Here is a 14947-nt window from a genome sequence, read left to right as displayed (position 1 = left end):
TTGTGTCTGGCAGGCTCTGCCTCTTAATCCCGGTGTAACAGTTCGGTTTTTCCCGACGTGGACACGTTTTTCCGCCTGCAGTTTCTTACGGTCTCAGTCTTTCTCTGCAGCACCGTTGTACAGCCAGGTGCTGCCTGGCCAGTGTTTGGGGGCGGTTTGTCTTGGCAGGAGGACAGGCTTCCTCTCATCCCTGCTGAAGGAGACCTTTGCGGCAATTTTGTCGGCATCGTTTTGAATGCTCCCCTTGCCTTCTGCTATAGCTGTATCTCTCCCAGCTCGGTGTTGTCTGCAGTTTTAACAACTATCCCGAATGTCCTTAACCGTTTTCCCTGAAGAAAGTCATCAACAGGACCAAACTAGGGTACGGTCTTAGGGGACCTCAAACCCAGGCATTCTTGTTCATAAAGCTCTGCCATCAAGTAACTGGTGTCAGAGCTGGGCTGTATTAGAAGGCAAATTTTTTTTAAGGCAGTTTTTGGGTGAATTAATCTTCAGGAAAAAAATAATGTGAAAGGTAAATATGCATGTGATTATTAATTTCGAGACATTTAAGTGTTGACTGTTTTAACAGGTTTCTGTTTGGATTTGTTTCCAAATACTCTTACCACGTGTTTACTTTTTCAGTGGGATATTCTGCAGTTGCTCTTAATCATGTTGTCGATTTCAAAGAGAAGAAACAGGTAATCTTCATTGGGTTTATTTGTTCTTAGTCTGGTTTCTCTTGTAAACCTGCAGGCCTTATTGCATGTTCCCAGTAGTGTTATCTGCAGAATGCACATCTAGGCACAAGAGGAAATGGCTGCATTTGTGTCACAACTCCTATTTTATAATTCAGTATAGTTGCCCTGGAGGTAACTTAATATGGTCCGTGTATTGTCCCTGGGAAAAAGTTTTGTCAGCATGGCAGATTTCTTTTTAGGATTAGAATAAAGATTTTGTTTACATTGTAAACTTAAACCACAATGTTTTGAACAACTGTTTTGTTCTCTTTTAAGGAAATCATCAAGCCAGTATCTCCTTCAGAATTGTTTCCATCTTTGCCTGTTGTACAAGTAGGTCTAGTTACGGTCTATCTCTCTATTATTATTCTGAGTTACACTTTTTACCTTGGTGTGTTTGTATATGTGACCTCGTGTATTCCATGTAAAGCAAAAAAGATAAATTGGTCAATAGCTTGATTAAAACTCCTAGCATTGGAAGAATGATACACTCATGTTAAAGTAGGCTCTGTTTATTATTTAAGAAATCATTAAAGAAATCAAATCACTTTGTGTGAATTTTGAATGTTCTGGTAGTTGAATAATGACAATATAATTCTTGAAACGAGAGTTTTGGAAATAACTTCTTCATTTTGATGGAGCAAGATTTGGGTATCATAAACCAAGTCTGTAGTTCAAATCACTGACATATGTTAATTCAGGAACTGCTTTAGCTGGCAGTTGCGGCCTGCCTGGGAAACCATAGCAGTTTTAAAACATACTCGGGTTTTTTTGCATGATTTTACTTTTTCTTTCTTTCCGTCTTTCTTCTTTCTATTGACCCCTCTTCAGAGAAACAGTAAGTCTTTCTTCGTAAAGGGTGGCTATAGTACCAAACAGATCAATATAAAATAAGAAAGCATAACTACAGATTTTAGAAAATGAATATAGGCAAGAACATGAGCAAGGCACCGTTTTCTTTTCATGGCAGACAAGGAAATTTACCACAGATTTTTGCTTCAGAGCTTTTTAAGTCTTTTGTATTATTTCTTTTTTGTAGGGGACTTCTAAAAGAATTAAAGTCTTAACCCGGCTAACACTTATTGTTTCTGATCCTTCCCACTGTAATCTCTTGGCAAGTATATTTAGTATATTTATTTTGTAATTTTTATTTCCTTTTCTCATTGAATGAATGAAACCTTGGAATTTGCGTGGAGGGAACTTAGTGGATTTTATAGGACACACACTCAGCAGTGATTTCTCAGATCACATCTTTAGCAAATAATGTGATCATAAAGATATGCAGACTTACAAGTCTGGATGTAGCTTCTGTTGATCATTTGTTAATATGGGACAACAGTTCTGTTCTTCAGTTCTTTGATTTCTGTGTGTAAACTCGAAGACGATGACAACCATGAACAAGCCCTGTGTCTCTTTATGTTTTAGTGGTCCGTGATTGAAGCAAAAGGTGTAAGTGCCTTACTAGGTGGGCGGGGCAAGCCTCAAAATGAGAATGAATGGCTTCATGGTATGGCTCACACAGAGACCTGGTGTGTAGCTGAATGATTATTGACTTTATTTTACTACTTGAAAGAGAAAAAGGACTTTTCTTTTCATTTTGGTTGTAATCATTGTGCGTAGCTTTGGCATCTGCCAGAATTCATGGTAGTAATTGTTTCCTCCTTTCGTAGAGATCAACATCTGCAAATATAAGGTTATATGACATCATAGCAGTATTTCCGAAGACTGAGAAACTGTTCCATGTAAGTACAATCATCTGATCAATAATACTCATTCAGTAACTGCTAGTGCCTTGGGCTCGCTTGAGTACATGCTTTGTTTTCATTTTATTTTCCATTTTATGCAGTCCTGCAGGTCATGGGACTAATTAAGCAACATGGGCTGCCTGGTCAGTTGATGGACTGAGAAGGTTGTGAGGGATTGCAGGAGGCTGCAAGGCCTTGAGGTGACTGGTTAAAGTCTAAAACATCTACCTGATGAATGGACTTGTTAGCCCTTGCACTGTGGTTTCCTTTGTGTGTCTTTACTGAGTATTCCTCTCTACTGAGGAGAGAAAACATCCATCTTTTTTTCTGATATATATATATACACACACACTATCAGCATGTAGAAAACTGTCTTGAACTTCAACTTCTCAAACTCTGGCAGCTTCCCCAAAACACGTTTGCTGTCTTGGTAGCACTAATTGTTCTTGCTCTCTGAAATGCCAGGGAAAGTGGCAGGATTTTAAAGCGGAATGGACATGGTTCTGAGAGTTACCTTCTTCCTTTTAGTCTTAGGTTTTCTCATGCAAGTTCATCCCTATGAATAGCTGATCTCTTTTTCTTTATTTTTTTCCTTTTAATATATTTTAAATCAAAAGCAGAGTAAGAGTTAATGAGACAAAGCTAGTTCCGGTTGTCATACCATCTTATAAAATAAAATTTCCAAGAGTAAACATGCCTGATTAAACATAACAGCCCTCGCTCCATTGCCAGACTCAGATTTCTAGTTTTGTTTTGAGTGTTCTGGATGCTCCAGTTGAGTGAAAGAAGCTTCACTTCTGTGACTTCATGATGTGTTTGTAACTTTGCCTGCCAAGTAAACTGTTGAGGCTGTACAAAAGTAGACCAGCCTCAAGGGAAATACTTGTAGGGCAGACGGTAATTTACTCAGATTTTATCCTGACTGTTCAGAGAAACTTGCAACTGAAAACTGCCTCCGCAAAAATTTGTAAGTCTTTGAAGGTGTTGCTTGTATCAGTATTGCAGAAGAGATGCTGACACTCGTAGCAGTGCTAGTGCTCCAGGTGTACTAGTGAGAGAAAACAGTGGGTGTGAATAATTTTCAAAATCTTAGTTGGGACTAATTTTTGACCTTAGCCCAGCACTGTTGTTTCTCACATTGGTTTATCTTAACAGAAATTGTTTTGAACAAACTCCTCAATATTCTATCACTTCTATTATTTTAGAAAAACAAGGTGTGGCAAGTGTGTTTGACCATGAACTGGTTCAGTTCTTTTTCTGGCATTTGACAGCAGAAGGTAGAGGTGATACCTAAACACAGCGATGGGCAGTAATTATTCAGCTGTTCCTAACAGCACCAAGTATCCTGTTGTCTTCTAACTTTTATCCATAGCTGCCATATCTTGAATAGACCCTTCCTACCAGAAAAAATCCTAGTTCTAAAACACCATCCAAGGCAGAATGATTTCAGCTTGGCATGTTGAGTGATAGGTGTTTGTTATCACTGTCTCTCTCATATTTTTAATTAAATTGTTCTCAAATACTTGGTAACAGCTGATGTGAGTGATCTGATCTAGTGGAACATCTGAAAACAAGTTATCTTTTTGTCAGCATGTTTTTCTTGTAAAACCCAAAATTGTGACATTTGACCTGTTGCAAGCTCATAAATAACGACAACAACTGAACCAGAAGAGTCAGTGGAAGCGTCCTGTCTCTGTTAGCCTTGGCAGGCAGCAAGCAGGTGTGCAGCTTAAAGCAGTGTGGAGAATACACAGGGACACCAAAAGCAAATGTGAATCTCTTTGGAGGAGTGCCAGGACTTACTTTCACAGAGAGCTTTTAAGTATAAAACTGAGTCTCTTGGTTTTGGTTTGTGGGTTTTTTCTAATAAATTAAAGCTGCTTTCTGGTACTGCTAAGTACCTGTTTTGACCCATTAAAATATTTTTGTGTTTTGTTTTTCTAAATTATTTCCTCTCCTTTTTGAAAACTTGTCCAAGTAAAGTACAAAGCCAGAGACTATAGAAGAAGGAGAACTTTTAAGAATCTTTCAGCAGAAGAATTCAAGCATTAATTATAACAGTTACAACTTAGTGAAACTCATTTCTGATTGCTTTTATTTCTCTTGCAAGATTTTAGGACTCTTAATCGTGTGAGAGAGGCAAAGAATTATCAATTACTTTTGAGGTCCACTCTCCACTGTCTTTCTTTTTGTCTCTGGCCACAGTGTAGTATCTCGCTTTTCAAGTGAGCTCAATCAGTTTATCATGTGTTTAAACAAGCACCTGAAGCCAGGTAATTAGCAGGGGAGGAGCATGCTGTGATGTTCTGTGGGCAAAGGTCTCTCTCTCATTTCACCACCGAAGAGTGGTGGTGAATGGAGTTAAATCTAGTTGGAGACTGGTCCCAAGTGGTGTTCCCCAGTGCTCAGTACTAGGGCCTGTTCTCTTTAACGTTTTTATCAACGATCGGGATGAGGGGCTGGAGTACAACATCAGTAAGTTTGCAGATGACACCAAGTTAGGCAGCTGTGTGCTCTGAAGGTTGGGAGGCTCTACAGAGGGATCTGCACAGGCTGGGTTGATGGACTGAGGCCAGTGGTATGAGGTTCCTACTAGACTTCCTCCTGCAGTGCTGCAGGCTTGGGGGGGAGTGGCTGGAAAGGTGCCCCGCAGAAAAGGGCCTGGGGGGGGTTCCCCAGTGCTCAGTACTAGGGCCTGTTCTCTTTAACGTTTTTATCAACGATCGGGATGAGGGGCTGGAGTACAACATCAGTAAGTTTGCAGATGACACCAAGTTAGGCAGCTGTGTGCTCTGAAGGTTGGGAGGCTCTACAGAGGGATCTGCACAGGCTGGGTTGATGGACTGAGGCCAGTGGTATGAGGTTCCTACTAGACTTCCTCCTGCAGTGCTGCAGGCTTGGGGGAGAGTGGCTGAAAAGCTGCCCAGCAGAAAAGGACCTGGGGGTGTTGGTTGACAGTCAGCTGAATATGAGCCAGCAGTGTGCCCAGGTGGCCAAGAAGGCCAATGGCATCCTGGCTTGTATCAGCAATGGTGCAGCCAGCAGGAGCAGGGAAGTGATTGTCCCCCTGTACTCTGCACTGGTGAGGCTGCACCTTGAATACTGTGTCCGGTTTTGGGCTTCTCACTATGAGAAGGACATTGAGGTGCTGGAGCGTGTCCAGAGAAGGGCAGCAAAGCTGGTGAAGGGTCTAGAGCACAAGTCCTGTGAGGAGTGGCTGAGGGAACTGGGGTTGTTCTCCTGGAGAAAAGGAGACTGGGGAGACCTTATCACTCTCTGCAGCTACCTGAAAGGAGGTTGTAGCAAGATGGGGGTCTGTCTCTCCTCCACCCAAGTGACAAGCGATAGGATGAGAGGAAATGGCCTCAAGTTGCTCCAGGGGGGGATTTAGGTTGGATATTAGGAAAAATTTCTTTTATTTTTTATTTTCAGCCATATCATGAGTTCTGCTGCAGCTGGATGCCCAGCTGCAGCAGTGTTTAAGCTGGCACAAACAGCCACTCGTTTCTGCAGGTCTCTGACTGCTCTGCTGGTGAAGCCGCTTGCTTCACTGCATGGCAGTTAGGTTTGAGGAACATGCTTTTGACTGAAAAGTAGTCAGAGTTTGTACCTAGTGATTTCACAGGCTGAGCTACTTTCCTGGTCTGATTCAGCATTCAGCCAAGATAGTTGTGCTGGTACAAAGAGGATAGCAGTGCTTGGGGCTGGCCAATGCAGATAGTGACTGTTTAAGCTGATACTCTCGCAAGTCGTGGACAGCGTGCTGGGAGGAAGCAGGATTGTTGATGAGACCCTCTTCATTGCTTTCATACTGGCAGCACTTTGAGCTAGAGGGAACCCAAGCATATTTCTTGCAAGCTAAGGTGAAGGACTTCACCCTTACATGTTGACATTCAGGGCAGATTTGCATGCTTGATTTTTGCTTAAAGATTTTAGGTTTTCTAGCTCTTTGGGGGTAGCTGTGTCAATTTTGTAGAGGTACCAACAGGGAATCTCGCACAAGTGATGTTACATGTGGAGTTTCAGCATATACCTCTGGCTTTTACAACTCACGGATCTTTCACTGATAAGGATAAGGCCTTCTAGAGTGGGTCTTGCACGACAAATTAACCTTATATTTTAAAATGGGCTGTTGGTAACTCAAGAGCACCATCTTTCTCACCAACAATTTGGCACTTGGTTTGTTCTCCACAGAGCGAGACTTTTCATGGCTTTGTGAAAGAAATTCAAGACCATCGGAGATGTGCTTTAATTTTAGCATGGCCCAAAACCAATCTGTTCCCTCGAACATGAGTCAGGGAAGCTTTTCTGTGACTGTGGCAGTGATATGTACTGAGGATATGTTCAAGTTCTCCAAAGAATTTATGTCCGCAGGGGTGTGAGGATGCTGTGTTTGCCAGGATAATTATAGAACATTCTCCTTCTTTAAGTCTCCAGAGAGTATTGTTTTGGGCTGCCACAGGAATGACCACTCTGTTCCGATAGTAAGGTCTGTGCCTGTTGCTTTTCAAAAATTTTTCAGATATCCGACTGTTTTAATGATATTAGTTCTGCCTGTTTATAAGCAATTAGCAGATCACCACTATCTAAAAAAAACTTGCTTATGTAAGAGTCTGAGGATGTAATGAAAAGTCAAATTTCCATGTTTATTCCTAGAATGTTTGCCAAAGCTTGCTTCAGGCCATCCAAGCAGTGGTGAATTTATTTATTTCTGACTGTCTGGAGTTTCCCAGCAGATGGGGCTCTTGCCTGCGGAGCAGCGGGGCGGACACTGGGCTGTGCCACTGCTGCATGTTATTTTCCGTGTGAAGCTTTTGCACTTCAAATCCATTCAGCAGGCAGGGTAGCCTTAACTTGCTTGTGTGTGTGACTTGTCCAGGAGCCAAAGCTAGGCTGAACATTGGAGTGTTTGGAGAAATCTCATCTCTGACTTTCCATGCAGTGTAGGAATTCCTTCTTATGGGGAAGTATGATTCTTAATCTTGTTTTTCCTTTGGTGGTGTTTTCTGAAATGTTCTTGTCACTGGAATCCTGTAGATATTCTGGCATTTTGGTCACTCCCTTTCCTACTGTGCTCAATTTGCAAAATGGAAAAAGAGTTTTCCAGTGTTTCTGGAGCTGATTAGGAAGACTTGTTTCTCATCACACAGGGCATGTTTCTGATGTCTACTCTTGCTTTCCTTCATTTTCAGCTTTCTGTCTTCCTGAATTTCTTATGGCCTCACTGACATCTTTTGTAGGATGTGATTCAGAGCAATTTGCTCTGTGTGTTTTCCATAAGTCACCTCTGTCTAGATGGTAGCTTGTACTCCGTGTAAGAAGAGGTGTTAAAGCTGACTGCAGTTGGGCTGAACTTACACATGCAAGTCTAGTTTGATTCAGTAGATTCCAGCTGTGTCCTGCCTAACAGAGCTGGTAAAGGTAGGGCATGAAGATAAATTTAATCTGAATGCCTTGGTAGACACATTTTAACATGTAAAACCTTGTGGTTTGCTGGATCTTTGAATTGTCTGCATGTGCGTGTGGCTCTCCTGTGTAGGAGGGAGTGCTGTCAGCAGCTAAGAAACATTCCCGAAGCTGGGCCTCTGCTCTCATCTCCATCCAAATTTCATGGGAACAAACTGGTAGAAGACTAGTTTGCAAAGCAGTAGGCCGCCCTGCGTTAGAGCAGCCCAGCCCTGCGACTCCTCACGGCCCCTACTGCTTTCATGCTAGTGCAAGGAGGGACGAATGGTTGGCGCCTGGCCCAGGTGTATTTGGAGCAGTTGCTGGCAGGTTTCTGAATGCAGGGAGTTCCCTTATGCATAGAAAATTCCTTTTCAACTTCTTCAGCCTGTTTTGTCATTGTTACAACACTGCTTGCAGACATTAATCTGGCCCTGTGTAATCATCTTTACAGGGTAGGCATATATAATTCCTCCATATCTTGTGTGCATGAGATTATATGTAATCATATGTGCTCTTCATTGGTTGTCACTGTGGAGATTCTCTGCCCTTTGTTCGTGCCTTCATGTTTTAATACAGGCTGTAAATTGTAGTTTGAGTTAAAGCTAAGTCAGGAAAGTTGTACATTCCCCACAGCCAGGAACGTGAGGTCCTGTGGACTGGCCTCACCTCCAGTACTGGGCATGCGGCACCACCAGTCACTCTGTAACATTCTGCTCTTTCAATCTTTTCACAGTTGCTTCTGGTAAAAATAATTAATCCTGAAAACAAACAGTTGCTACACTGGAACTAGAGAGTGGTGGGGCAAGGGGCAGTTCCTGGGCTGTCCCTTTGTAAATAGGGGTTGTTCTTCATTAGCTCTGAGTTCTTTTGCCAAAAGCAAGCATTGCCTACACATGTCTGATGTCAGATAAACACAAAGCAATAAGTCTTATCTTTGGAATGGTCATAGTTTTATTGGAAAGGTATTTCTGTAACTGAGATAAGGCTTAGGTTTTAAGCCAAAAATGCTCAAGCTGTGCACCTGTAGCCCTGCTGTTTTATTGACATGCCTGCGAAGCACAGTACCTCTTCATTTTAACTGATCTCACCCTGGAGAGACATTTATGGCTTTAAGAAATGAAGGAGAATATTAGTGCACCTGAAGATGGTTATGCATTTTTCGGGCATATCTAATAATCTGTTCCTGTTTCTTTGCTGTAGATTGCTTGCACAACTCTAGACGTGGACCTAGTATGCATAAATGTAACAGAAAAGCTGCCATTCTACTTCCGAAGGCCCCCTGTGAATATGGTAAATTTACATCTAAATTGTTTTCTTGCTGTTAAATTGTGTATTTAATGTCAGTCTGAGTTGAATTCCCTGCCATTTCCCTCCCACCTTTCCCATCCAAGTAGTTCTTTTATTTTCTTGCATAATGTACAATGTTGTTTCAGATGTCCTTAATTTCAAGGCCTTCACTGCAGCATTTAATACACAGTGATGTATGTTCTTTCTTTTTTTCCGATCCTATCCCCCGCTTAGGAAGGCAGAAGTGGTGTTCCCAAGGAATGGAAGCAGAGCCTTAAGTCCGCTACTGTGCTAACTAGTGAGATGTAGTGTGGCTGCTGACTAAGCTGCTTTCCAAACCGGGAGTGGTACAGCTGTGTCAGAAGAGATAAACAGCCCTGTGATTTAAAAAACAGGAGAATGTGAATTACAGCGTTAATTCGGAAGAGTGGTGTCATGCCAGTTATTTGGAGGACATCTGTATCGAATCCATACTTAGACAAAGGAATGTCTTGGCAAATGAAGCAAATGTGGAATTGCTAAATATCTGCTGTGGGACAGAAGATGACCATCAGCATGGATCAGATATTTTGTTAATAGAATTCTGACTGCTGTTGGTGGTTTGCCAGAAAGCTTAATCTGAACATGCTCTTAGGTGAAGTAGTTTTTTCATCTGAGTGTATGTCAGGGTTCATTCCACATGGGCATTCTTGGCTGATGTAGTCCTTAGCGCTTAAAAATTTAAATTTGGAGTTGGCTAGAAATCTTACTTGCTCTTCTACAGAAAGTTTGACCTAGAATAAAATTAAAAACTGACTGGAATTAATCCTGAAACAGACAAAAGTAATACCTTGGAATTTGCTGTAGACTGAAAAATTCAATATTCCACTTGGAATAATGATTTTGTGTGAAGTGTTGTTTGTGGCTGGGTGGCTCTTGGAGCCCTGTGTTTGGAGACATTTTCCTTCCAAGCTACTTCTCAGCTTCCACATTCCCAACTTCAAGGCAGTCTGTCAGACTGGTTTTCTGCATCCTGGGGCAGTCACTTTTGGTGTTTGTGATGCCAGATGGACAGATTGGCAGGCAGCTGAACTGGTGGGGATGAGGTTAAAAATCTGCTTGACTGGAATTTGGTGTATTGTCATCACCTGTTTTGGTTTTGATAAACTCAGGCTTCTTTTCTTGTTTGCAGATGTCAAGTAGTTCTGTGTGGATCATTTGATGTGTACATAGTTTCTGTTGTGCTTGCATGCAGAGGTCATTCATGAGTGGGAGCTGGATTACTTCCTTCTGTATTCAGTTGCTGGAGTCTAACAGTATTTTTTTAAATAGTACGAGTATAAAGCATAGAGTAACGCTTCAGGCAAATGTAGTAGAGGCTATGGAACAAATTTCTCCTAGCTTTGAATTGTGTCTTTGTCGCTAACTCACTCTGTCCTCTACCAGGTTGCTTAACCTTTCTCTGTATTCTTGTTTGGAAAAACAAGAGCACTAGGCTTTTGGTGAGGTACTTTGACAGATAGCAAATGATTTTTAAGGCAACTGAAAATATAATCAGTATTCCTGTTTGGAACCTTTCCTGTGACTCACTGTTATTTAATGTTGTCACAAATGCCAGAGTATGCTGTGAGACGGGAGAGAAGGGTCCTCACTGCTGCTTGTATGCAAGGACGAATTCCTCCTCTGCAAGACATGGGTACTGTGGGAAGCAGTGGGGATAGAGGAGGACAGTCCTCAAAATTTCAGGACTTGTTTCTGACCAGCAGTGGTTACCTGTCTCCCGAACTCTGTGATAGTAGAAACCCAATTACAGCTAGTAAGTGGCTGGGATTTCTTTGATTGTTAAACCCCATCTGTCTGTCATCCCAAGACTCAGGTACACATACCTGTACAGTGAAACCTTCCTCTCCCTCCCCTTCCATGCTATGCTGTGCTTTTGCTAGAACAATTTCACCTGAATTTTTTTCACATACAACAGAGTTAAACTAAGAATAAGCTACATGAATAATAGGCAGCAGTTGTTAGATTGTTATGCTTTTTTCCTTTTGATTTTTGATCACTCTCATGAAGGCAATAGATCGAGGCATTTACTTTGAACTTCTTTACACGCCTGCCATCAAAGACTCCACAATGAGAAGATACACAATTTCAAATGCGATCAGCCTGATGCAGATTTGCAAAGGAAAGGTAAGCTCTCAAAGTGAAAGCAATCTAATTAATTCAGTTCGAATTCTTTTGGAGTTGTACAGACTGAGCCATTTTAAATGAGTTTGATGCTGGGGTTTCTGAAGCCTGCTAATACAAGGACACAATTATTCTAGCTCCAGATACTTCCAGCCATGCACCACTGCATGCTTTCTTCTTAAGTTGTCAGATGCTTTTGTCAGTTGTTAGATTCTTTTTTTGGAACAACCTGTTAATATGGTATGCAATACCCAAAACAAAAGGGAGGAAAAAAAAGGACAGGGATTGAAGATTTACACTTTTATGTTTCTGATTGACCAAAAGCTCCTACCTTCAGTATGGGGGATAGAAAATAATAAGACAAAAGTAGAAATCTTGTTTTGTTAAATGGTTAGTAAATTCCTAGTGTACAAACCAAACCCAACAGCTAACTGGCTGTCAGCCAGAGCTTTGCTGCAGTCAGATCATTCTTCCCTGCTACTGAAACCCAAGGAAGAAGTAACATTTGCTACTGAGATGCCTGTAATCCATTGCTTTCATACCTTACCTCCTCCAGGCTAAGCTGCCTGCCATGCTGGGTCCTCTCAGGCAATGGTTTTTTGCTTTGGTTTGTTTTGTTTTTTTTTTAACAGGGAAACATATCATAATACATATCCAAGTTAAAAGAGGTTGTAACTTCCGCCACCTTTATTGGAAACGGCCTTTGTGACATTTAGCTAGTCCAGAGAAGCCAAAATGGGCATTACCCTGCAAATCTAGTCTGAAGTGAGATAAACGATCTGCTTTTAACTGGCCTTCCAAGATGTATGTTACTTCAGTTCCCCTCAGGCATGGGAGCCTATTTTATAGGACAGCAGAGTGGGTCAAACAGATAAATTGCCTTGAAGCTACAGAAGAAAGTGAATATTTGCACGGCCTTTCCTGAGAAGCCAAGCTCTGGCAGTTAATTGCACAAAACACTAACTTGGAAATGAGGTACATAACACACAAACCCCCTTTCCTTTGGGATTCCTTTTTGCCAGTGCTCCTTTTTCCACAGTTAAAGATGTGCTTCTTACGTGGTTGTTGATTTGGAGAGCTGAGTTGGTGTCACTAACAGAGCAAGTGAGACATTCAGGCATTCAGTCTGTGCTTGATACCCTTTCTTTATGCATCTGTCAATCTAGTGCATCGTCTGTGCCTGGAAGGTAAATCACCTGGAGATAGGCATGACAAGTTGTTGTTAGGCACTAGAAGAGCTGGGAAAGGACTGCTAGCTTGTCTTTTTCTTTTGCCTTCAGTCTTAGTACCTGGTGGGCCAGCAGAGATGGCTATTAGCCCTTACTGGCAGTTTGTCTTCACCAGTTATGCAAAGGCCTTTTTCTAACAAGGCGTGGGATGGCTGGTCCATAGGCTGCTTGCATTGGCACCTGGAACGCAGCTCTTGACCTCTGTAACCTATAGTTGCTAAACTTGTAGCAGTTTTCAGATCCTTTGTTCTTCCTCTCTTCTAGTAGGGCGGATAAACTTACAGTAATTTACTGGTGTCCCCAGACCCTGGGGTGCTGAGCAGAGTCCTTAAAACATGTTAAAATGTGCAGGGTATGAGGGAGGTACTCATCTGCCTTGCCAGACAGAAGGTGTGCATAGCCACAGTCCCTCACCACCTGTGTTTTAGTAACTGAGAGTGAGTCCTGTCCCTGGAGCAGTGCACTGAACAGCTGCTGTCTCCTTTACCTGGGGAGATAATGTTTTGCCTTTGAGTTCTTCCATGTAGCCCTTCCCTTGGATTTCACTTTGCCTGCATCTCCTCCACTCACTAGCAGTGCTTTTTTTGTCTGCCCTTGACTCCTTTTCCTGTCTTACACTCCCCCTGGTTCAAAGGCAACTGGCTTCCAGTTAGGGGGTGGGTATCTCCAGTGCACGGCAGTGAACTATAAGCCTGTGCTGGTTCAAGATGGCTCACACAGCTGCTCTTGGAGTTTCTCCGAGCCTGGGAGACAGGCGTTGGTTGCTACAGCTCAGAGCAGGATTTTCCCAGCAAACCCCTGCAGTCAGCACCACTGAAGCTCAAAAGCACCCTTGGGAGCCATAGTGCAGACATTTTAAAGGTGAACTATGCAGAAAGAAATATCCTGGGCTCCATCATGATGTGTGCTGTTAAGTCCCTCTGATGTATGTATTGCTTTTGCTTCTGGCTTTCTTTATGCTAAGGCAGAGTTGTCTGTCCCATCCTTTCCTCCTCAGCACGTGAGGAAACCTTGGGCACAGTGTGAACACGCAGCTGCTTCCATGCAAAAAGCTCTTTTACATGTTGAGTTCCAGCTGCGCCCAGAGCATTTTCTTCCAGTGTCTGCCCCGCTTTTTGTGCTGGAAGGTGGCAGGACAGCCAAGCAGTGTGGAGAAGGGATCACAAGCCCCGCCTTGTAACTGGAGGTGGTGTGATGTGTTGGTGGTGCTCACGTCAGAGAGAGAAAGTGTTTCGCTGCCTCAGTACAATTCCCATTCCCACCCACTCAAGCAGGAATTCCCAAAGCTTTTTATTGAGTATAATAAAAGGTGCAAGGAATTTTTTTGCTGCTTCAAAGTTTTCACATATGCAAAACAGTCTCTCCCTGGGTGAACATCCTTGGAGGTTTAACATCAGAAGAGTGCTGGCAGCTGAGCTGTGCTATCTGCCAGCCCTCAAGCAGTCACGTACCTGTTCTGCAGAAACCCTTTGGGAGAGAAGGGAGAAGGATGTTTCTCTGCCTAGTGATTTTCATGGGGATGCCAGTGTTGAGGGAGTGAGTGTATGGCGTGAATTGGCACCCCCTGCCTAGCTGCAGATAGGTTTTCTGAACCAGTGTGAGTTTAAGGCCAACGTGAACGCTGAAGTTAGGACTGTGTTGTGCTGCTACACAGAGAGTAGGCTGAAAACTGGAGAGCACCCAACTGTCTAATGACATTATTTGTAAGCTGCTTCTGGGGTTTTCTGGACTCCTGAGTCCATTTCTGTCCCTGCATGGGCTGAATTGTCATTTGTGTGGGGCCACTTGTTCACACAGTGTGGGCAACTGTGCATTTTTTCTTTACCTTTAAGGTCCCTTTAAAGTCCACTGTGAGAGATACAGGCTGATAGGCAGGCACTTGCTTAATGTCATCACTGACATTTATATGTTTACCCTATCCCTCTGATGGGTGCTGTGCTTATTCAACTCACATCTGTCTGTGAGAGGTTTGTAACTGCAAGGGAGGGCTTGTCCCTGTGCCCATCTCTCTGTAGGGGACAGGGAGATTAATAAACCTGCTTTTATTTGCATCTCCAAGTTAAGATTGGCTCCCTGTGGAGCTCGCTGCATCTGAGGGCATCAGATATTGTGATGTTTAATTGGCTCTGAACCTGAACTTAGCTAATGCTCATAAAGTCTTTGATGCTTGCTGATTTTTTTTTTTCGTTTTTTGATGCTGTCTGACGGATGAATGTTTGTTCTCTTTTGTTTTCCAGAACATTGTTATATCTAGTGCAGCTGAAAGAGTAAGTCTGAAATTTTTCTTAAGTCAGAACATTTTGAGGATTTATCTGTGGTTGAAAATACAGCTTTAATTATATATTAAACATATTAA

At 42.5% G+C, this 14947-nt stretch overlaps 1 protein-coding gene across 1 annotated transcript; it reads left to right on the top strand.

Moving 5' to 3' along the window:
* Positions 1 to 571: 571 nt before the first annotated feature.
* Positions 572 to 14858, top strand: RPP30 (ribonuclease P/MRP 30kDa subunit; the record flags this gene model as incomplete). Its single annotated transcript, XM_010136929.1, has 7 exons — positions 572 to 680; positions 996 to 1052; positions 1759 to 1833; positions 2390 to 2461; positions 9113 to 9202; positions 11249 to 11365; positions 14829 to 14858. Coding segments are annotated over 7 exons (550 nt in total), but the record flags the coding sequence as incomplete, so codon positions are not given.
* Between the last annotated feature and the right edge of the window lie 89 nt (positions 14859 to 14947).

Source organism: Buceros rhinoceros, unplaced genomic scaffold (assembly GCF_000710305.1).
Source record: "Buceros rhinoceros silvestris isolate BGI_N320 unplaced genomic scaffold, ASM71030v1 scaffold32595, whole genome shotgun sequence".
In the NCBI taxonomy this organism is placed as follows: domain Eukaryota; kingdom Metazoa; phylum Chordata; class Aves; order Bucerotiformes; family Bucerotidae; genus Buceros; species Buceros rhinoceros.
This window is presented reverse-complemented; position numbering and strand designations above follow the sequence as displayed.